We start from the raw sequence: 24,131 nt of genomic DNA, 5'->3' as shown, positions 1-24,131 counted from the left end.
TGATAGGATGCGTTTATTAGCATTCTTAACATTTAGAAATGTACTCGTAGGCATATCTAGGAATACCCTATGAAATAGTTCCGAAGATACATAAATAATTGATTTCTTCACTTAGATATACCTACATAGGACCGAAAATGTACGATAATTCCCATTGTTGCCTCACTTTGAAAAAAATCTACTATCCTTTCACTTTTAACCTCCTTGATATGTGAGAAGCCAGCCATCAATACACAGTTGAATGTGCATAAAAAGTGCATTATTACGCTATTGTGATTGGCTATCCAAATCCAAAATGCATTCAGAAATCACCGTTGTAAACAAGTGGTAACTGTTCAAGTTTTGTGATAAGTGGTGAGTGGTGGTGAGTTTTTTTTTTTAATCAAAGGTTAACAGAGATAACGGTAAAAGTTGATAAGAATGTTTCAATCCAGTCCTTGTTTTAATCTGTTTGATGGAACAAAATGGGTACTAAATGATGGGCTTTGGTACAAATTCGCAGCAAAAGTTGTGGTGCTAACTTCACGCACCTGAGAAGCCAGCCATCAATACACAGTTGAATGTGCATAAAAAGTGCATTATTACGCGATTGTGATTGGCTATCCAAATCCAAAATGCATTCAGAAATCACCGTTGTAAACAAGTGAACTGTTCAAGTTTTGTGATAAGCTGATAAGTGGTGAGTGGTGAGTGGTGAGTTTTTTTTTAATCAAAGGTTAACAGAGATAACGGTAAAAGTTGATAAGAATGTTTCAATCCAGTCCTTGTTTTAATCTTTAAGCCTTTAATCATCTATTTCTATAACACTGTGGTTTTCTTTTCTATTTGTGGAGTGTTTATTACCATCATGAACTTGAAATTTTGACGGAAAAAATCACATGGCCATTCCAAAGACCTCAAAAGAGATTTATCTCAACAATTAATAGTTCATCTATTGATTGCATGACTAGGTAAATAAAATGTCGGCCGCGTTTGATAGCTACAACTTCAGAATAGTAACAATATCATTTCTTGAGTCAATCAAGATTCACATTTTCTCATTTATTTGGGGATTATGGACATTGGTAAAACACATCTTTTGGCGATTGTATGGGAAACGGAAAGTGAAAGATGAGAGGGAGAATGCTCCCACTTGTTTGGTGGATAATTCTTTTGGTCAACATCTTTATGTCAAACTCAAGGTGAGTAGCTATCAGTTCAAAAGTCATTTTCATGTTTCCTTTTATTATTATCTTTTTCTTTTCTATTTTTCACCTGCCTTAGGCCCGAATTCGAAGCTCAAATCGGACGGTATGATGAAGTTCATGTTTCCTTTTTTCAATGTAGTGTTACAGCACCTCTTGTACCTATGCAAAAGAGGGTTTCTTTTTTACAGGCTTTTAGCATCTAATCCTGAACGGAAATGAAACACTGAAAGGTATGGTGTAATAGTTGCCTATGTGATGCAACTCTTGTATGCATTGTGGTATATATATATAAAAAAAAAAAAAACAAACAAACAAACAAACAAACAAACACAAACAAACACATTTGATAAGACCTATGTAGGCAAATCCTCACCGTTCATGTTTCCTTTTTTCAATGTAGTGTTACAGCACCTCTTGTACCTATGCAAAAGAGGGTTTCTTTTTTACAGGCTTTTAGCATCTATTCCTGAACGGAAATGAAACACTGAAAGGTATGGTGTAATAGTTGCTTATGTGATGCAACTCTTGTATGCATTGTGGTATATATATAAAAAAAACAAACAAACACAAACAAACAGATTTGATAAGTACCTATGTAGGCAAATCCTCACCTGATGACTCACTTCATGTAATGAGTCCAATATTATTCAAATCCAATTCATACTTACCTATCTTATGTATTTTTAATTTTCAGGGGGTTAAGTTTCACTATGTTGATTCTGGAGACAAAAACAAGCCTGTGATTTTATTTCTACATGGATTTCCAGATTTTTGGATAAGTTGGAGTTCTCAAGTTCCTGCTTTAGTTGAATATTTCAGGTAAAGGTGAAGAGAAACCCTAAGTTTCACTATGGAGGTAATAAATTTTCTGGGAATCAAACTCTATAATAACTTTTTTTTTCTATTGATATTTAGATGATATTTAGTAGTCCTTAATATTTGGATCTGTCATTTAAATTTAATTTCAACGAAATTGCGTATGTAATCATAATAATAATATTGTATGTCTTTGATTTCCACATATTTCAGGGTGATATGTTTAGACTTGAAAGGATTTGGTGATTCAGATAAGCCTTTGTCTCGAAGTAACTACAAAGTTTGCATTCTGCTTCATGAACTTCGTAACTTCATTTGTACGCTGAACATTTCATCTTGTCATGTTGTGGGACATGATATTGGAGCTCTTCTTGGATGGTACCTTGTGTCTTTGTATCCTCAGCATGTGAAGAAATTTGTTGCCATCTCTTGTCCACATCCGAATCTGTACTGGAACCAACAGCTTTCAAAGAATTGTTTATTCAACTCAAGGTAATCATTACATTCATCTGTTAACATTAACAAGCTCCAGAGTTTAAAAAAAAAAAAAAAAATCCCAGACATATGAGAGATATTTCTCCTGTATTTTTTTTTAGTTTATTATTATTATTTTTTTTTCTCCCTTCAGATAACCATTACAATAACCTAAGTACTGTACACAAGCAAAAGGTTCTGTGCAAGGGGAGGTATATTCAAGGTATACTCTTTTCTCTTCCAGATGGATTCAATTCTCCCAGCTCCCTCATTTACCTGAGCAACATGCACTCGACTTTAACATTGTCAACAAATGTTATCAACATTTATCGGCCAATGATAAGTACAAGAGAAATGCTTACCTTGATGCCTACAAATACACATTCTCTAGGAAAGGTAAGTAAAATAAGTGGCTATAAGATTGGTTTTAACTGATTTGGGAGATTTTAGGATTTAAAATACATGGTGACTAGCTGAGAATTGAAGTCTGCAGTCCCTTTGGCAGGAACCAAAAGAAAATGAATTATTAGCAAGTGAGATAAAGGGATTACATGTCCTAATTCAACAGTTCAAATATGTATTTACTGAAACAGATAGTATTCGGAAATTATCAATACATGTTCTATTTGTTTCAGAGGACTGGACAGGACCTTTAAATTATTTCCGCAATTTGCCATTCAACCGGCTGAAAACTGCGTCCTCCACAAAATCCGAAATCAACAAAGTCAAAGTGCCTGTTCTGTTGCTAACCGGGAGTGCGGACAATTGTGTTTCACTGGAGAGCATTGTAAGGTCCACGGATTTCGCTGAACAATTCAAGCTGAAAATCATTGACAACTCTTCTCACTACCCACACCAGCAACAGCCTGACCAAGTGAACAACTTGTGTGTTTCACTGGAGAGCATTGTAAGGTCCACGGATTTCGCTGAACAATTCAAGCTGAAAATCATTGACAACTCTTCTCACTACCCACATCAGCAACAGCCTGACCAAGTGAACAACTTGCGTAGAAAGTATCAGAGAAGAGTCGGGAGTCAAAGAGCGAGTTGAAAAAAAAGAGTAGTTCCTTTTACTGAGTAGCTCAGTTGGGATTCGATCCCAAAGATGAGTCAGAAGTCGCATCTCTACATAGGATTGACTATTTACATGCTTATAAAGCTTGGTTTCTTTCAGTTTTCGAAGTGCCCACTTATTTGTGTACTTGTAAGAACACAAGGAGTACTTAATGGCGAATAATGTCCTTGTACTTACGAGTATAAGGGTATTATTAGGCATCATTCTCTCCGACAAATATGTTAGTCTATCAAAGTTCTTTATCCCTTCAGGATCTCAATATCCTCCCATTCGAGGAATTTCTCAGAAAGAAAACAAAAACAAAATGAAATATTGTTGAACACATTTTCATTGGTAAGATTTTTTTATTTTATTTATTAAAATAAACAATAAAACAGCATTAAAGAAATTAATGTTTTAAGGAAAAGAATATTAGAAGTATTAAAACTAAAAAAGTTACAAAATTATCTTGCGAAAATAATAATAAAAGAAATAAAATTATTGGCACTTTTTTTTAATAAATAAATAATTATCTCTTTAATGATCTAATCGTCAAAATTGCCTTTTTAGGTAAAAGGAATTATAAATATATTTTTTCAATAATGGTGTAATCCTCTTTAATTCCCCTTCTAAAATGATCTAATAAGAACACAAACGATTTCTGCGTCCTTTTCTCTGTGTTGATAAAAGTTGAAAATTATAATACAATTATCGACTCGACATAGTTTTACCTATGGAGGAAATGAAACTTTTAAAACTGCCATAAGAATAATACAAATATTTCTTTTAAGTATAGAGGTGATAGAGAAATCAGAAAATAATAAATTTGGAATGTAATTTTCTTGTGCGTCAGTAAGCTTTACCTATGGAAAAAGGACTAACTTTTCAAGATATCCATCATTTATGCCTTATTAAAAAGGACAAAACTAAAAGAAATTGTCACTTAGATGTTATGTACATTATTTGACTAGATTTCACCGGAAATCGTAATAACCAATAGGTACTTCTTGCTTGCTATTCAGAGTTTTTTTTTACGTCTAAGAATGAGTGAAATTGCCTACTATTTAGAATTTATGAATGATTAGGTAAACGTGATGAACTGATTTGAAAACTAAAATTTTCTACAATTTAAAAACAAATTTGAGAAGATTATGACAAAGACAACAAAGAATGTTTGACATTATCTTTGAATAGGTAGATATTATGCCTATTTGTCTAATTAAGATATTTTTAAATAAGATACTACTTCAAACGTAAAAAAGTACAATTCAAAGAACAAACAATTCGGGAAAAACAAAAAGTACACAAAACATGAAAATTAAACAAAAAATCCAATACGAAATAAAAAAATATAATGTATCAAATTGTTATAAAACTAAAATAGTACACAACTTTCTTTTGCCCTCGGCTTTAGACTTTGAATGGTGAAAAAATATATTTATATAAATATTTCCCTTGTTTTAGAGACAATAACTTGTACTGTTCTAGTCATTAGCATGATTATTATAGATATTGCAGTACTAAAAGAATATACTAGCAACATTTTATGAATTAAATCAGCATTAAGTACTGAGAACAATACTAAAGGCTATGCTCAACAGAGAAATACTCTCAGACACATTTCAAAAGAAGAAGAATTGTTATTTATTTCCACATGTACAAAAGAAGATATCAGGAGAAAAAATATTACAAAATAACTCTCAGACACATTTCAAAAGAAGAAGAATTGTTATTTATTTCCACATGTACAAAAGAAGATATCAGGAGAAAAAATATTACAAAATGATTATCTTTTTCTTTTCTATTTTTCACCTGCCTTAGGCCCGAATTCGAAGCTCAAATCGGACGGTATGATGAAATGGAAACCAAATGATCGAGTCTGTACAGAAGACCACCAACAATGTTGTCTCAAAAGCTTTCTACTTTGGCCCATCTCAATCGTGAAGCAACGAGACAGCCTAGTATGCCTGAAGTCTCATTTCCTCAGTCTTTTTAGGGCCCAATAAGCCTAATTATGAAGTCAGATTATTTAAAGATTTTTTTATGGAAACCAAATGATCGAGTCTGTACAGAAGACCACCAACAATGTTGTCTCAAAAGCTTTCTACTTTGGCCCATCTCAATCGTGAAGTAACGAGACAGCCTAGTATGCCTGAAGTCTCATTTCCTCAGTCTTTTTAGGGCCTAATTATGAAGTCAGATTATTTAAAGATTTTTTTTGCTTTGCTATTAATTCCGAATCTATGGTCTAATGTTAAAATGAATTTTGACGTCTGCACAACAGCAGATGAAAAACGTTCAATAATAGCCGTCAACACAAGACTAAATCCGGGGAATTTGCAAAAAAATCTTTGGTTTTTACCATGTTATTATACCTACGAAGTGTTTTCAGTATAGGATTCAATATAATCTTGGTTCATAATTTGGCCTTAATAGTCCTCAGTGACTGAACTAGTGCAAAGAATGGTTTTCAATTCAGTAGATGTTATATTATTTTCATCATGCCTTTTCACGTCTTATTTGCACTGGTGATATTATTAAGTGTAGGAATTGAAACTTCACAAGCAGTGTATGCTAAAGATACAGGTTTCTTCTGTTCATGTGTATTTTGTGCTCTTATTTTATGATCACTGATATTATTTATTTATACTTTTCAAGTAGAGTTTAGAAAGTTCCGTTCATATCTAGTCCTAAATAAATATAGTGGGTATTCTCTGGTTTAAGATTGTTAATTATTGTGGAAACCTAATGAATTTAAATTTATTCTGTACATTTCTTCTCCTTTTTTTTATATCTTTCTGTTACCATCTTTTTGCTAATATTTCATTAGGTATTTCATCTTCTTGTAGCTCTGATTACTCTCATCCTAGGAAAATTTGTATTCCTTCAGTTCACCTCATCTTGTCAAATCTTGAGCATATATTATATCTTTCTGTTACCATCTTTTTGCTAATATTTCATTAGGTATTTCATCTTCTTGTAGCTCTGATTACTCTCATCCTAGGAAAATTGTATTCCTTCAGTTCACCTCATCTTGTCAAATGTTGAGCATATCTTCTGATTAATTTTCACAAACAACATTCTTACGCTTATTTTACACATCAATCATGTTTACATTCCCAAAATATTCCATGGTTGTTAGCTTGTTTTTGATTCAAAATTCAGCCATATTCTTTTAGTTAGTTTTAATTATTGTATCAGATATTTTATTTATGTAGGTAGATGATTATATTTTTTATAGGGGATTATCTTCAAAAAGACTGTACTTTTTACTCTTCACTAGAGAATAGTCCCGAGTTTATTTAACCTCCGTTTTGTACCAAAAATTCTAAAGAAAAGACTGAATTTCGTATACCTTTATATAACTTTTGCTCAGTGTAGGTATAAGTAGATTTTTTTTTTTTAATAAAGATTGGTTTTATGATACCTTAATCATTTGAAAAGATAATAAGCCTGAATTTAATTTCAATACATAATCTCGAATTTGATTGGTAGATGTCGATTACATCTGTAACTTTTTAAACTAGGAATAGAAATAATAGCCTGTGTTATTTCTCCTAAACACCCTATGTACATTTTATAGTCTCCTGTTCGTTCAAATCATAGCAATACGTCAACCACAGTGTGATATGTACGCCTTTGGATAGTAACTTTAGTAAGTAGGTACACTTGTACCTGCAAGAGAAACAATTCAAAGTACTTTAAAATGTCAATAAAAAGGGGATAATTACGGGTAGTAAAGTTGACGTCTTATAAAAAAAATTGATTATGTTTTTCTAGTAGGTAAGCAAAAATAATAAAATTACGACCTACCAGGGGATTTGTGAGAAACTTTATATTGTTTAACAATAAATACAAAATACATCTAGTAGGTAAGCAAAAATAATAAAATTACGACCTACCAGGGGATTTGTGAGAAACTTTATATTGTTTAACAATAAATACAAAATACTAACAACTTGTTACTCAACTTCCTTATTGGTAAGAGCTTCCAAGAGATCAGTTTACCCCCAATAGCGAGTTTTTATCGATTTTTCGCTACCAAAATTAGCGTCCCACCAACTGAAGTCTTTAATGTTATTTGGCAAAGACTTGTTTCTGCATGTGTGGAAACGAGTTTTTTGCCAAATAACATTAAAGAGTTCGATTGACGGGACGCTAATTTTGGTTGCTAAAACTTTAATGTCTTTAATTTAAACTTTAATGTCATCAACTAGCAGTTAGCAGTCCATAAACAGTCTTTCAACCATCATTAGCTAGTAGTCTTCCATTAAAAGCCCAAAAGAAAAGGTATCACAGTAGCGTTAATTTAAAAACTCCATTTGTGAATTACCCATTTTAAAACTTCTTGAGCCACTTCGCATTATCAACCTTATTTTATGATATGATATAATGATATATCCTAATATAATAATCTTTTGCAATATTTCGCAATCGTCATTTTTCAAACAATTATATTGTTAAAAACAACGAAAATATCTCTTTAACTTTGTGAATTACCCATTTTAAAACTTCTTGAGCCACTTCGCATTATCAACCTTATTTTATGATATGATATAATGATATATCCTTTTTTATCCCTCGTTCGGTATTACGAAATTTTCTTTTTGTGTGTAATTTCAGATGAAGATCAGGTGGACTCCAAGCAAGTCAACCAGCAAACAGGACTAGTGGGTAAAATGTACGGAGCAGTTAGTAACACTGTGAAATATGGAAACCATTACAAAATGTATTTACAAAACGAGACAACTTTCTTGTCTATGAGTTGAATATCATGACTATAAAAATGTCAATGTACAAATACTTCGATACATTCCACTGAAAGTATCAACATGAATTCCAGTGCTAGTAAATTTTCCAACAAAACAGGAAAAGTTTCAGAAGGAGAAACAAAATAATATAATAATCTTTTGCAATATTTCGCAATCGTCATTTTTCAAACAATTATATTGTTAAAAACAACGAAAATATCTCTTTAACAAAAATAACAATGGTTCTTCTTAAGAAACACAAAAAACAATTAATTCTTTAAGAAAAAATATTAATACTTAACAAGATATTAGTAGGTTTTATTTTTTGTCAAAGAAAATTAACTTTACCGAAAGGCTTTTTGTTTGGTTATTAATTTTCTTTGTTAATTGGTTAAATTCAAAATGAAAATATAAAATTCTGGATCACATTTGTAAGGTTCTACTACAATCTGAATGGCGCTTTAGGGTCGGTTGGGGTCGATTTCCTGGACAGTCCAGTGAGGGTATCTGAGGCGCCTGATGATTTACGTGCTAGTTTGGTTCCAGAAGTCAATGAGGAGGACACTGGGGTTGATGAGCCGGACGGAGTTCTTGGTCTGAAATATGAAACATACATTAATAATTAGAATTTAAAAATGTCAGAAACTAGTCACAAGTGACCGCTACGAAAAGTTGAATTACACTTGCTCTTAAAGGTGAACGAACAAGGTCAGAAAACTTTAAATAGGTACCTCTTTCACGCAATAAAGATGGATATTTCTTTAATGGTCTAATTTTTCGTAGAGGTTTTAGTACCTCCCCTTCCCATCATTTCATAGTTTAGTCAGTTTAGTGTATTTCCTCTAGTTCAGCGAGTTCATATTTCTTTGTATCAAGATCCTCAGAAAACTTTAAATAGGTACCTCTTTCACGCAATAAAGATGGATATTTCTTTAATGGTCTAATTTTTCGTAGAGGTTTTAGTACCTTCTCTTCCCATCATTCCATAGTTTAGTGTATTTCCTCTAGTTCAGCGAGTTCATATTTCTTTATATCAAGATCTTTCAACTTATTTTAGCGAGCATTTCGTTAAAAATACCAACTCAAAACCCGAGTTTGAAGCCGAATTCCCATGTCAAATCAAAATCGCCAGAAACACCGCTAGTCATGGGACCAGGCGAATAGTTATCCAAATAAGCGAAAACTTTCGGTAGTCCTACACACAACGTTTGCCATGTGAACCAGACCCTACTATACCTCACATGTATCTGAATTATCTTTTACCTTGGTACCAAAACAGGTATTTGAGAAGGTCTCCTAGCTAGCCATTTCGTTAAAAATACCAACTCAAAACCCGAGTTTGAAGCCGAATTCCCATGTCAAATCAAAATCGCCAGAAACACCGCTAGTCATGTGAACCAGACCCTACTATACCTCACATGTATCTGAATTATCCTTTACCTTGGTACCAAAACAGGTATTTGAGAAGGTCTCCTAGCTAGTGGAGGTTTATTCCAACTTCACAAAATATAGCAGCATGAAAAGAAGTTTTCAACAATTGTTAAAAATGGGGAAAAAATTAAACGTCAGATAAGAAAACTTTTAGACGAGTCTTATTATCTGCTACATGGGAGATGAAAGTTTTTATCACGTCAAACTTTTTTAAAAGCATCATGAGATGCTTCTTTTACGAGAAAGCGGGGGGAAGTGAAATTCAGCAGCAGCGTGCCAGAAATATCGAACTATTCACACAGCATTCAAGGAGTTTAAAGGAACTTTGCATTTATATCGTCTCAAGAGCTTATCTTGGAAGGACACAAGCTCCCTCTAAGGATTTTGGCACGACAAGTGAAATTCAGCAGCAGCGTGCCAAAAATATCGAACTATTCACACAGCATTCAAGGAGTTTAAAGGAACTTTGCATTTATATCGTCCCAAGAGCTTATCTTGGAAGGACACAAGCTCCCTCTAAGGATTTTGGCACGATAAAAATAATTGAATTGAAGGACTGGTAAACAAGCAATAAGATATAAACAAGTGTGGTTTGCAATAATGCTGGCATAATTGCAAGCAACACAATGTCAGAAAAATATTGCCCCTTAAGCAATAAGATATAAACAAGTGTGGTTTGCAATAATGCTGGCATAATTGCAAGCAACACAATGTCAGAAAAATATTGCCCCTTTACGTACGAGCCGCTTCAAAGAGCTGAAAATGGGATTCTCTTTCTCTGGTAGGTACTACCCTTTACGGTAGTTCAAAGAAATACTGTCAAACCTGTCTAATTACAAAAGTGTTTTCCAATTATAAATGAAGGGGCCACGATTTTTCCCCTCCCGTTTAGCCAGGTTTCCCATTTAGAAGGGTCCCAATCAGACAGGTATTATCAACGAGTAAAAAAAACAACAAAACATGAAGAATTAGAAACAATAAAATGAATGTTAATTACCTAAGTCCAGAACCAGATAGCGTGGGTATACTTGATGCACGATGAATACTGTTAGACCTATAAAATAAATGTTAGTAACATTACGTTAGTCCAGGGTTAAACAATGTTATACATTAACAGGCAGAGTTATAATTAAATTAACCGGGACCACAATCCAAGGTTAAACTTGGTTTAAGTTTAGTAAACTAAGTAAATTCTAAGTACCTCTAGAAATGAATAATCTGATTGGATGATTTCAAACGTTTTAATAAATCAGTTGGCAAGTCTTACATTTAAGCTCAGATTGAGGTCCCGGCTACAAATAGAACAGATAATATTAGGTACATCTAATCTAGAATCTACAGAGCATTTGCTATTTAAGAATTCTTGAAATGCTCATTTAACCCAACAAAAAATTACTTCGATCTACATGTCCTAATTATCCATAGCATCCTTTTTCCTACTACATACTCATACATGACATAGATAACAATGTTATGGTTACCGCATTTACGAGGCCAGATTAGAACATTTAAATTTGACCAACGAAATATAACATAGAAAACATATTATTTATCTAATTATGATTACCGATTTTTACGAGGCTACTGTTATGACGAACATTTAAATTTGTCCAATGGAATATTTTACCTTGCAACCATAAATACTCATCCGTAAAACTATGCTAGGTAATGGTAACAACCCAGATTTAATATTTGATCAAAATAAGACGGTAGATGTGGAATTTAATGTTTTTAGTCGGATTCAGATGAATAACAAGTGCAATGATGCTCTTCACTGAAATGGATCGAAAATAATAAATTGAAGTTTTTTTCCCCTAAAAAATTGCAATTGTTAAAGCTTTGGGTCGGACTTGACTAAGGCTTGGACTTGGCTAAGGAGTTCGCTTGGACTTTCAATGCCTTTGAAGCAAATTTGAAGGACCCTACTAGGCCTCGAATTCTAATCCCTTAAATTCTGAAACCCGAATTTTAAATTTTGTGTCTGAAACCTTCCAAGCCCCCTAAAAAATTGCAATTGTTAAAGCTTTGGGTCGGACTTGACTAAGGCTTGGACTTGGCTAAGGAGTTCGCTTGGACTTTCAATGCGTTTGACGCGAATTTGAAGGACCCTACTAGGCCTCGAATTCTATTCCCTTAAATTCTGAAACCCGAATTTTAAATTTTGTGTCTGAAACCTTCCAAGTCTCCAATATAATTGCCTAATTCCCTCTACTGTTCCCACAAAATGATTACTTCTTAGTAGAGCAAAACACAGAATCCCTACGGTACTTATTCTTCCCCTTCATAAAATCCCACTCTTTGTTTCCAAACTTTTTTATCTCGTCAATCAAAAGAAGGTCACTTGTCTTGTGCGCCCTAATCAAATCATACTCAATACCCCAGAGACCGGAGGTGTGTTCATTTGTTCGGAAACAATTCACAACAATTCGAACCGATGTATTTAATTTCTCCGAATTGAATTTCATTCTTTATAGTTAACGAAGAAAAACTTTTTTCCCTCCATTGTTCAAACATGTTCGACAGCCAAGTCTGAGATAAATAGTTTAGTGAGGAGGTACAGGGAAGGCAGTTAGGGTACAGGGAACTGCAAAGGTAGGGTACAGGGAACTGAGGTAGGGTACACAGGGAATAAAGAAAACATTGGGAAACAAACCGTGGAACAAAGTTTTTCGAGGTCAATTTAATTACTATATTGATTTCTATACAATAGAACAATTAACGTTTCTTTGGGTTTAACTACATTTAAACGAGACAAGTAAAGAACTTTTGGATATGGAGGTTATTTAAGAATCTAGTTGTTGTATTTTCAAAAGGGGTCATGGAAACCAAGAAGGACTTATTGATCTAATTATTCTAAACCCTGAAATACAAATGCTACACTACTAGTACCCATCAGAGTACATTGTTTACAGTTACATCCACTAGGCGTGATATTTGTTAGTGATCGTGTAGTGAATGATTAACTATATCTTTGCTCCCTTAGTATAAAATGAGATGCATATTATGGGATTATGTTTTACATTATAAGTTTAGCCAAGAGTTTTCGACGTAACAACAGGAATTACCACACATTGAAAGTGTATTTTTCAACTTTATTTTACTTATCCCATACGTTTAGACTTGGATTGTTGAAAGTGAGTTATTTTGACCAATTTTCTGTATTGTCAAAAACTTTTGGATAAGTTAAGAGGCGTTATGGACTTGTAGTATTACTGTGATTGTGACTTTTGTTAGGGTAATTTGTGAATTTCCTCAAAAATAACCACGATTTTAATTAGATCCTGAATTTAGGTTACTACTGCCCGGGCCAGACTCAGCGATTAAACTATGATTAACTTTTAACCTTGGATTAAGCAATCTGATAAATTGATTATTTTTTACCCTAGCTAATCAGATTGCCTAATCCAAGATTAAAAGTTAATCGTAGATTAATCTCCGAATGTGGACCTGGCCATTAATCTATGAAATAAAATATTACAGATTGCCTAATCCAAGATTAAAAGTTAATCGTAGATTAATCTCCGAATGTGGACCTGGCCATTAATCTATGAAATAAAATATTAAATAATGATTTTGATGATAAGTAATGCAGTGTTGCCGCTACTTACTTTGGTGTTCCGTAGCCCGAGGGGGAGCGTGACCTCGATGCGCTGTTGCCGTTGTAGGACGGTACCCCGAGCTTATGAGGCGTGGTGGTTCCTGTACTAGACCGGGAAGATGTAGATCTTCTCGGGATACGACTGGGAGTGCCATCGTCTGGAAATAGCGGGAATTTCGTATATTAGCTTCGAAGGACTATCAAGGAGGGTATATTATTATTTGGCCTATTTCCAAAACCATAATAACAAGGTCAAATTCCAAAAGATTGGTTCCGAGTATCAAAGAATATATGAAAACACGCAAGACCTAGGTTAGACTCTGGGGATATAGTAATGTAATCGTCTGGAAATAGCGGGAATTTCGTATATTAGCTTCGAAGGACTATCAAGGAGGGTATATTATTATTTGGCCTATTTCCAAAACCAAAATAACAAGGTCAAATTCCAAAAGATTGGTTCTGAGTATCAAAGAATATATGAAAACACGCAAGACCTAGGTTAGACTCTGAGGATATAGAAATGTATAGCATACACAAAAAGTCCACTCTGAGACTTAAGTGTAGGGGCAACCACCCCAAAAGATGGGTTAAAGCGGGGGTATAGGGACTTTTCAGTTTTATCTCAGAAAGATAAACAAAGTCTATTCTATTCTATGTAGCACATTTTTTCATTGTGATGAAGGTCTTGTTCGCATCCTGTTTATTTGGAGACAGTATCCCATGTTGATTCCAGTGTAAAATTTCCAAAATGCCTCTTAGAAAGCAACGATATAGGTGCTTGTTGGATGGAGACAGTATCCCATGTTGATTCCAGTGTAAAATTTCCAAAATGCCTCTTAGAAAGCAACGATATAGGTGCTTGTTGGAATGTGACATGTGACCATATATGGCATATCACTTTAAGTACTCTAACATTGTTAGTACCTATTGAGTAACTGCCGAAAATGGCCGGAATTCAAAATTTCTTCAACAGGTTAAAAAAATTGTATTTAACACGTAGAGTATATGGCATATCACTTTAAGTACTCTAACATTGTTAGTACCTATTGAGTAACTGCCGAAAATGGCCGGAATTCAAAATTTCTTCAACGGGTTAAAAAATTTGTATTTAACACGTAGAAAGTGTTATGAATTAGTAACTAGCTTCTCACCTGTGCTATCCAGAGACAGATTTGACCCGTGTCGACTAGGCGGCTTACTTCCCGTCCTACTGGGAGGTCTGCTGTTGTTTCGACTTCCTGGCAAACTGCCACCTGAGAAATGATATAAAATGATTAGCTTTCAAGTGAGGAAGGACATTTGTGACTAGCATTCTGAACTCAGTTAAAACTACTTTTTACCAGCTTCCGTAGCCGAGTGGGTATCAGACTAGGCTTGAACTCCGAATGTCCCATGTTTGATTCCCGGCGGAGTCAAAGTTTTTTCAGCTCTGTGCTTGGAGTTCGGGGTGCACTCAGCCTTGTGAGGACAAGTGAGTAGCTATTTTAATCGAGTAGCGACCAAAGGCGGCATTATTAGTGTAAATTGATAATACGAGTAGATGAAAATCAATAGTAAAGGAGACACTTAGATTACATTGAAATGGGGGTCGTTTCTGACGAAATTCCTGTGTGCGGAGTCCAGTATGTAGGACTATTGCACCCAAAGGAGACACTTAGTAATACTGTGATACCCACGAGAGTTGTGAAAAACATTGAAATGGGGGTCGTTTCTGACGAAATTCCTGTGTGCGGAGTCCAGTATGTAGGACTATTGCACCCAAAGGAGACACTTAGTAATGCTGTGATACCCACAAGAGTTGTGAAAAAGCTCTTTGCTTTACCACAAAGATTCATGATTTGATTTGATTGATTTGGAATGCCTTTTTACCTGAGGCTATGCTGGATCGGGTTCTGACGGTAGACGAGGATGGTTTCCTCAGCGGAGTTCTGGAATAGGAGGGGGATTCATTGTCGCTCAGAGAGTCCGGAGTCCCGGCTGAACGGTTGACGCCTGTTCTTCCCATGGGAATGCTCTTTGAGCTCTTCTCGCGAACCTGGAGATCGCGCGGGGGAAGAAAACAGAGGGACGCAAATGAGTGGTGAGTTCAAGGGAAACGGGTTGTTTTTGATTATCTATCTTCTAAGTTTCTGATTAAAAATATGTATTACTTTCCAATTTCCTAATTATAATTCAAAAACTACTACGGAAAAACATGGGACTTGCCGAAAGAGCCAGCTGCATATGCCGCTAATTTACTTCTTTCAAAGGATAGGTACCTTCTTCTTATTTTAATGTACCTTTATGCTCCTACTTTCTTCTATTATCTATTCATTCTATTCTGTACTGTACCTTTTATTTATAAAAGGGTACCATTATTCTTGAATTTGATTTGGCAAATCATCGCAAATATTTATAATTTTTCATTATAGCAAAATTCAATCACACTTTAATGAGAAGATTTTCATCTAAGTACCTTTGTCCTTCTAGCTCTCGAACTTTCGACAAAACGTTGTCTTTGATTGGAATGACCTACAAGCTACCGAACCAACGAATTTTGGGGTAACAGCGACGACCCTTCGTAATAAAGCTCGTTAGGGGAAAACGAAATTTGACATCTAGTTTTGACGGATAAAAAATGTGCTAACAATGCACAAATTGTGTAAATTGATGAAGAGTAAAAAACAACTGTCTAGACAATTTTCGAAGAACGAAGCTCATGTTTTTGATACATTCCTAGAATAACTAAAATTAAAATGGGAACATAATGTTCTTTTTCCTAATGGTACCTATGCAGCTATGTAGGCTAAAATTTCATTGGTTTTTTGATCCACTTAGCGGAGTTTTCTTCTTTTATAAACTAGAAAGTTGTACTTGACCAAATGAAAGAAAATTAATGATCCACCCACGGTTTGTTCCACTGCAAGTGAAACGGAGCTGGAGTGTTGAATCTCAAGCTATTTGTTCATTTATTGGAGTACGGGCGAAGGTAGATTCTACCTCTTCAAATACTCCATTTTTGATCCACTTAGCGGAGTTTTCTTCTTTTATAAACTATAGAGTTGTACTTGACCAAATGAAAGAAAATTAATGATCCACCCACGGTTTGTTCCACTGCAAGTGGAACGGAGCTGGAATGATGAATCTTAAGCTATTTGTTCATTTATTGGAGTACGGGCGAAGGTAGATTCTACCTCTTCAAATACTCCTATCATTTCTCGCCACAGCTCCATTTGGATCTATGGTTAACGGCAGAGCTAGTAGCAATTTGTGACTAATTTTAAAGCTTTCGCGCATTCAGCTAAGCTTTCACTACGAATCTATGCTGTGCTTTTTATGATAAAATTGTAGATAAAAGCTGACTTTGCATCTGTGATTCTGCTAAAGCCAAAGAAATAATGAGAAAAGAACCGAAAACTATTTTGAGTGAAATAACAAAAAGGTGTGCACGGAAGGAAAATTGGATCGAAATTGTAGAGGTGGTACTTACAGTAAGAATAAATTAGAAAATGAGATTGAAAAACCTTTAGTTGAATTTGTGCATTAAAAAAGATTTTGACAAAATGTTATAGGTATTCTGCTGTGCTTTTTATGATAAAATTGTAGATAAAAGCTGACTTTGCATCTGTGATTCTGCTAAAGCCAAAGAAATAATGAGAAAAGAACTGAAAACTATTTTGAGTGGAATAACAAAAAGTTGTGCACGGATGGAAAATTTGATCAAAATTGTAGAGGTGGTACTTACAGTAAGAATAAATTAGAAAATGAGATTGAAAAAACATTTAGTTGAATTTGTGCATTAAAAAAGATTTTGACAAAATGTTATAGGTATTCTAGGTAACATTTATGTACAATGTTTGGTGAAAATGACAGGGTCTTTTTAGTTCTTTTCTTGGACAAAACAATCTTAACACATTAATAACATACTTTTTAGGGAGCTGTAGTGGGTATGTATGTCTGAATTTAGTAGGATTTTAAATCATAAAAGGATTTTTGATAGGTGAGATATTCGTATGAACAAAAATGACAGGGTCTTTTTAGTTCTTTTCTTGGACAAAACAATCTTAACACATTAATAACATACTTTTTAGGGAGCTGTAGTGGGTATTTATGTCTGAATTTAGTAGGATTTTAAATCAAAAAAGGATTTTTGATAGGTGAGATATTCGTATGAACGACAGTTTAGAGAGGAGTTAGAAAGTATGTCTTTAAAAAAGTATAGGTACTTATAGAAAAAGTCCAAAGATAAGAAAATTTACAACTTAGAAAACCTTACCTACTGAAAGATTCTGTTTATGTAGCAATAAACATATTGAAGAAATGTACTACCCTAAAAAACTCACTTTCAAACCTTTGGACAATTTTCGAACTCATGACTCCCGCCTTGTGAGACACTCTTACCTTAAAATCTTCTTCATTTACCTTAAATTCTTTTTCTTTTTTACCTTCAAATCTTCTTTTTCTTTCTTTTTGCCCTAAATTCTCCTTTCTTCTAATTGGTAGGCAAGTTCGAAACACTTTCAAAGGTGTGGGAGTCAGAGATAAAATCAAAACTAAGACTAACTATCTAACTAATTTAATAGAAAAAGATTTACCCATTGATAAGAAGATCTGTGACTATAAGTGTGTCCCATATGAAGCGGATAAGAACAAGGCAATTGTTCCTTCTGTCTTAAACTTTCGAATATAGGCATCAATTCAGCAAGATATTCTTCGGCTATTTGAGAAAGTTAGATATGCAAATGAAGAATGTGAACAGTTAATTATTTTTTTTTTCATTTTTTTTTTTTTTTTTTTTTTAAAGTACGTTGTAAAAAAATAATACCTACACGGTATTAGACGCAACTTGTTCTTTTAATGTCAAACAATGATAAATTTAAACTTGACCTGTGGTACACTTGCAATCAAATCAGCAAAAAACAAACTAAAGAAAATGAAAAATTTCGTAGGTTTTTGAATTTCCAAAAATGATCATCTAGGTTAAAAAAGCAATAACTCCATGGCACTTACCTTCTCAAACATAAATATAAGAAAGAAGGGGTCGGTAGGTATTTGGGAAGGATAGGACGAGAGGATGTGGGGTCAAATCAATTCGAAGCATGCCACACAAGAAATCAAAATCATATCAAATCTAAGTACTTACCGCTGATAGAACTTATCGCAACTCATTCAATATGTTCAATAATATACATTTGGGTTTGTATGGATCATACTTACTGTACAGATAATATATACATGCAGAGCAGTTACTATCAAAGCTTGACACCAGTAAAAAATACAACAGGTCCGACACACGAGAAATGTAGAGGACATGTTGTATTTGCCTTATGAAGATGCTGAATTAAATCAAGGATTCGAAACCAAATTCAATTCAGCAAACTCATAGCACGGTGGAGGCGTGATAGGAAGTAAAATGAAGAAGACCAAAGTAAGAAAAAGCAAGGGATATGTAACAAACCTTGGTAATAGGTCCCGCATTGGAAGCTACAGAGAGTGACCTTTGCTGATTGGGTGAAGGGCTTGATTTTGGTTTAAATGCTGACATAGTCTGAGACACTCCCTCAGCAAGAATAAATTGCTCTCGAAGCTCAATATTGGTGCGTCCTTTAGCTGTGAGTTTAGGAAATAAGAAAAATGTGGAAGAATTGTTTTAAGGAGAAAATAAAAGAGGGAGGATGAGAATTCCAAAATAAAAAAGGGTGTAGATAGAGTAGAAAATAAATCGAAAATAAAGACAGAGAAGGAAGCGAGTGAAAGAAGAAGAAAACCAAAAACAAAACAAAATCATGAGAAAACAAACCAAAGAAAACTTAAAGACAGAGAAGGAAGCGAGTGAAAGAAGAAGAAAACCAAAAACAAAACAAAATCATGAGAAAACAAACCAAAGAAAACTAAAAAAAACTTAAGCTAAGAAATAAACAAAAATAATATATGAGCATTTAGAAATAGTGAAGGGGAAAAATGAAAACATGGCAAATATGTAATTGGTATAATAATGATCATGTATCAAAAGTTTGTGTGTTGGTCCTTCATTTATAAAGGAAGTGTCTGTTCATATAGAAAGTGGCAGTGGAAGAGTATAAAGCTGTAGCATATTATTCAAAGCAAATAGAAATAATTCTTCATGAGGTACATCTAAAATAGATATTTATGTACATATTCAATTATTCAAAAGAAATTTTGACAAAATTTGGGTACATTGAGACACATTTTAGTGATTCAATAAATAACAACACGTAGAGGTTCAAGGGACAAAGATGGGGATACGAAATAAAACACGAACAGTAGCAAGCTCGGCGGAATCTCAGAGATCTAATTTTGAGAGATTTCAAAAGGAAAGATGAGAAATTAGAAGGACTTGGGTATCTTTTTTTCAAAAGGAATTGACCTTGAACTGTTTTTTTTTTTTTTGGCAAAAGGAAATGGCCTTGAAATATGGTTGGGAAGAACGTTTGCAGAAATCGAGAAGATGGCAGCAGATTGACGATGAAATTAAAGGAAATGGATGGCGAAATAAACGCGAAACAAAGATCTACCTAGGGTAGATTGGTGTGGATTTCATGGGAATCAAATCCAAAGAGTACCTGTTAAGGAAAGACAAATCAAAAGAGCCAGTGAGGAACTTTGATAGTGGATGATAGCTAAGAGAACATAATAGATAGGTTCATAGGTATAGGGATTCCGGGATGTAGAGTCAAATGTCCCGTTACAAACGTAAGTGAAGGACACGACTAGATGTAGATGAAAAAGGAAAGACTACAAGCAGATGGAATCTATCTTCTAGAAATCAAGGATTTGGTTTCCTTTGAGAAGCCAACCGAGTCTACCACTGTCATTTTGATACATGATAATTATACAGGGTACATTGAACACAACTCAAACACACGGTTAACTCACAACGTAGTCAAATGTCCCGTTACAAACGTAAGTGAAGGACACGACTAGATGTAGATGAAAAAGGAAAGACTACAAGCAGATGGAATCTATCTTTTAGAAATCAAGGATTTGGTTTTCTTTGAGAAGCCAACTGAGTCTACCACTGTCATTTTGATACATGATAATTATACAGGGTACATTGAACACAACTCAAACACACGGTAAACTCACAACGCAGGGTGTAAAACAGAAATAAATAGTATACTAACGGATATTCCTGAATTCTGAACTGAACTCTTGAGCAAAAGGTTAATGCCTAGGGCATTCTCTACCACCTAACCCTTGAAACTATTGCTAAGGGATCAACATCATATTGAATTTTGTTGGAGTTTAAAAATGGATCTAAAATGTCTTAAACAAGAGGACGAGATTCGTTACCAGAGATGGGATTCGAACCGGCATCTCTTGAAGTGTTTAAAAAGTAACCTTGACCAAATGGAAGGATCAAATGAACTATTTATAGATTGTGATAAAGCTGTAAGATTGTAGCAATAATTTTTTTTTGGAAAACAATTGAAAAAGAGGCAGATAATGATAAAAAGCAGAAAGAGTGCATATTTTGGTACCTTTATCTAAATATTATGCAGTTCATCTTTTCATTTCAAAATTATTTACAAATTTACACGTATTTTTATTACAGATTTCACTGGTATGAAAGATCTAAATCGGAGGACTGAAAAACCAATCGCCTTCCATTCAGCCAATGTTAAGTCTGATCCGGACCCACCCCCCTTACTCCCATTATTCTTGGAACATACGAGGAGCATTTTCTCTGATGAACTAGATATCTAGACAAGCAGAACTTTATTTCTGTGTTACACAATTACGTTCAAAACAAGTTTGAAATACCTACAGAAAACTCATGCTCGTTTCAACACAGGGGGGAAAACGAAATAAATTCAAAAACAAAACAAAAAAGTTTGAGCAAAAACTTTGGAAACAAAACTTTCCGAAAGAGAAGAAATTAATTCGTCCATTTCAAAAAATATTGGTGTTACACAATTACGTTCAAAACAAGTTTGAAATACCTACAGAAAACTCATGCTCGTTTCAACACAGGGGGGAAAACGAAATAAATTTGAAACAAAACAAAAAAGTTTCAGCAAAAACTTTGGAAACAAAACTTTCCGAAAGAGAAGAAATTAATTCGTCCATTTCAAAAAATATTTTTCTCGTTTACCCAAATATGCCTGCTTACCTCAGTATAGGACCGTGTAAGAAAGTTGAATATTTTTGACTTGGATTTTCATCTACATTTATTTGAAATTTTCATGGTATCTACCAAACTTTGAAGAAACTGTAATTTGAGCTCTAATTTAAATAAGTTCATAAATGGCCCCTTTTAATAAAATCAAATCTTATAACTTAGCCAATACAAAGTTAATTTTTATATTCACAAACTGCATGGACTACATTTCATCAAATTCAAACTCACATTCGTCCACTGGGTCTTTGACCGCATTTAGGCCCACGGACATATCTGGGTAATACAGAACTTACTAATGTTGAAAGTTTATCATCAGGGTAGTTGTATATTATGGTCATAACAAACACAACAGTCGCAAAAATCGCAGAAAGTTTTCCACTAAATTTCTAAATGTTCCCTAACCTGAAATTAATGATGGGGTTTTATTTCTTGGGAACCGAGTTCTCGTTTTTCTTCTACTCAGGTACCTATATTAAAATTGAAAGCCATCAACCATAAAAAAGAGTTGAAATTAGCTTTTATCATTAAGCCATTAGACTAACACAATTCAAAATCTTTCAATTAGAATCCGAATTGGAAAACTAATCAATCTGTGATGCAAGTTCATATTTTAATATGGCTGTCAAAGTTACTACAGCAAAAGGTAGAGCTATTATTTTCAGTTTTTATTACTTTTTTTCTACAAGAATTAAATTTTCTACAATGTCCAATTCCAGGACAAATTAAAGTCTATCTTCAAGTATCTACACACTATTCATCTTCGTTGGAAATACATGCGACCAACGTTAAACATGCCAGGTTAGTCACACAAAAGCAATTACCCATAATGGTTAGTAAATTAACCCAACCAGGTTCCTCTGGCCAATCATGATGCAAACATGCAACTAATAGGCCACCTTGGGGGAGGTGGTCCTACGGTTTGTTTTAAGGGACTTCCAATTTCTTCGTCAACCAATTTTCATTTACCCAAATATGCCTGCTTACCTCAGTATAGGACCGTGTAAGAAAGTTGAATATTTTTGACTTGGATTTTCATCTACATTTATTTGAATTTTTCATGGTATATACCAAACTTTGAAGAAACTGTAATTAAACTGTAATTTGAGCTCTAATTTAAGTAAGTTCATAAATGGCCCCTTATTTGTGGGGTCAAATCAATTCGAAGCATGCCACACAAGAAATCAAAATCATATCAAATCTAAGTACTTACCGCTGATAGAACTTATCGCATTTCATTCAATATGTTCAATAATATACATTTGGGTTTGTATGGATCATACTTACTGTACAGATAATATACACATGCAGAGCAGTTACTATCAAAGCTTGACACCAGTAGAAAATACAACAGGTCCGACACACGAGAAATGTAGAGGACATATTGTATTTGCCTTATGAAGATGCTGAATTAAATCAAGGATTCGAAACCAAATTCAAAATTGTTGAGAAAAAACGAAAATAGGAAAAACATAACAGCATGCGAAACGAAAATAACGAGAGAAAAATTAAAATAATAAAAAATGGATCGAGATTAGGAAAGGGAGAGGAGACAAGGAATTGGTTGACACCAACAAGACAGGTAGACAGAAGAAAAACACGAGCAAGAGGTAAACAAATTAGTAAATACTCTCCAGTAGTTGGAACACTTGGGGGAGTACCAATTTGGGAACAACACAAAGCTAAGTTATTTTACGTGTGAGAAAGTAAATGTTGAAACTGGTGGTCAAATCAAAACTAGAATCGCAATTTACGACTACATTAGAATACTGATTTACGTGAGTTTTACTTTGAGGATTTCCATTTTTGAGAGCAGGTACGGATGTGACTAAGTGTAGAGGAAATATATTTGATTAGAAATATTTAGTGATCTTAGAAGGGGCTAAAATGTTCTTGAAACTGGTGGTCAAATCAAAACTAGAATCGCAATTTACGACTACATTAGAATACTGATTTACGTGAGTTTTACTTTGAGGATTTCCTTTTTTGAGAGCAGGTACGGATGTGACTAAGTGTAGAGGAAATATCTTTGATTAGAAATATTTAGTGATCTTAGAAGGGGCTAAAATGTTCCGAGTTCTCCTTTGTAACAATAAGGGATACTTGAACTCAAATAGGATAGAACTAAATAACTAGGTAGTGGTTGTTTCGTACGTATCAACGAATTTACCAAGGAAAATATAGAAATCTAAGGGATTTAGATCTCAATAAGGAAAGGGGAGATTAAAGAATAAAAATATTTTCAGTACCAATTCTTAGGCTGTTTTCTTGAAATCCAATTTCAACATTTTGCCTAAAGTTAGTCCAAGACATACAACGTGACTCACATTAATATCATTTGAATCTGTTATTTGCTTTTTTGTTTAGTGTCCACAATTTAAACGAATGTTAATAAGCAACAACGCATAAGAGAATATTATTAGGTTTAGAACAATTAATTTAAATTTTCGGCAAATGTCTCTAAATTCACTTGTTATTACAGTCTTTCATCTAAGTAGTTTAAACTGAATTGAAATGCTTACTAATAAATCTGATCAGTATTTGACCAATACAATACGAGATCTTTACATTTAAATGAAGTTTAAAGCAGACAAATTTGGCCGTGATCCTTAGGAAAAGTTTACATTAAGCATATAAATTGAGAGACATTTACGTTTAGAATATGAATTCCTTTGTCAATTTTTGTAACATTTAATGATTG

The 24,131-nt window shown here is 33.9% G+C and overlaps 2 protein-coding genes across 5 annotated transcripts; one reads left to right on the top strand and one right to left on the bottom strand.

Moving 5' to 3' along the window:
* The first annotated feature begins 657 nt into the window (after positions 1-657).
* Positions 658-8,300, top strand: LOC103509850 (epoxide hydrolase 4-like). Its single transcript, XM_008474483.3, has 8 exons — positions 658-1,181; positions 1,882-2,006; positions 2,217-2,495; positions 2,722-2,873; positions 3,113-3,303; positions 3,424-3,479; positions 7,490-7,512; positions 8,155-8,300. Exons 1-8 carry the CDS (start codon positions 960-962, stop codon positions 8,298-8,300), a joined length of 1,194 nt encoding a protein of 397 aa, XP_008472705.2. The 5' UTR covers positions 658-959.
* A 70-nt stretch (positions 8,301-8,370) lies between these two features.
* LOC103509848 (serine/threonine-protein kinase hal4-like) lies at positions 8,371-18,993 on the bottom strand. 4 transcript variants are annotated; one of them, XM_026824073.1, is made up of 7 exons: positions 18,749-18,993; positions 15,181-15,346; positions 14,463-14,564; positions 13,322-13,469; positions 10,711-10,767; positions 9,723-9,779; positions 8,371-8,878 (listed from the first exon to the last, which is right to left on the bottom strand). In XM_026824073.1, the coding sequence occupies exons 1-7, from the start codon at positions 18,833-18,835 to the stop codon at positions 8,725-8,727; spliced, it is 771 nt and encodes a 256-aa protein (XP_026679874.1). In that variant the 5' UTR covers positions 18,836-18,993; the 3' UTR covers positions 8,371-8,724. The 4 variants fall into 4 exon arrangements, with proteins under 4 accessions (XP_026679874.1, XP_026679873.1, XP_017299823.1 ...); XM_026824072.1 differs by lacking the exon at positions 18,749-18,993 and adding an exon at positions 17,886-18,026; XM_017444334.2 differs by lacking the exons at positions 9,723-9,779; positions 18,749-18,993 and adding an exon at positions 17,886-18,024.
* Positions 18,994-24,131: the final 5,138 nt, after the last annotated feature.

The sequence above is a fragment of the Diaphorina citri genome, unplaced genomic scaffold, assembly GCF_000475195.1.
Source record: "Diaphorina citri unplaced genomic scaffold, Diaci psyllid genome assembly version 1.1 scaffold536, whole genome shotgun sequence".
Taxonomy (NCBI): domain Eukaryota; kingdom Metazoa; phylum Arthropoda; class Insecta; order Hemiptera; family Psyllidae; genus Diaphorina; species Diaphorina citri.
Note: the sequence above shows the minus strand (reverse complement) of the source record. Positions and strands in the feature narration are given on the sequence as shown.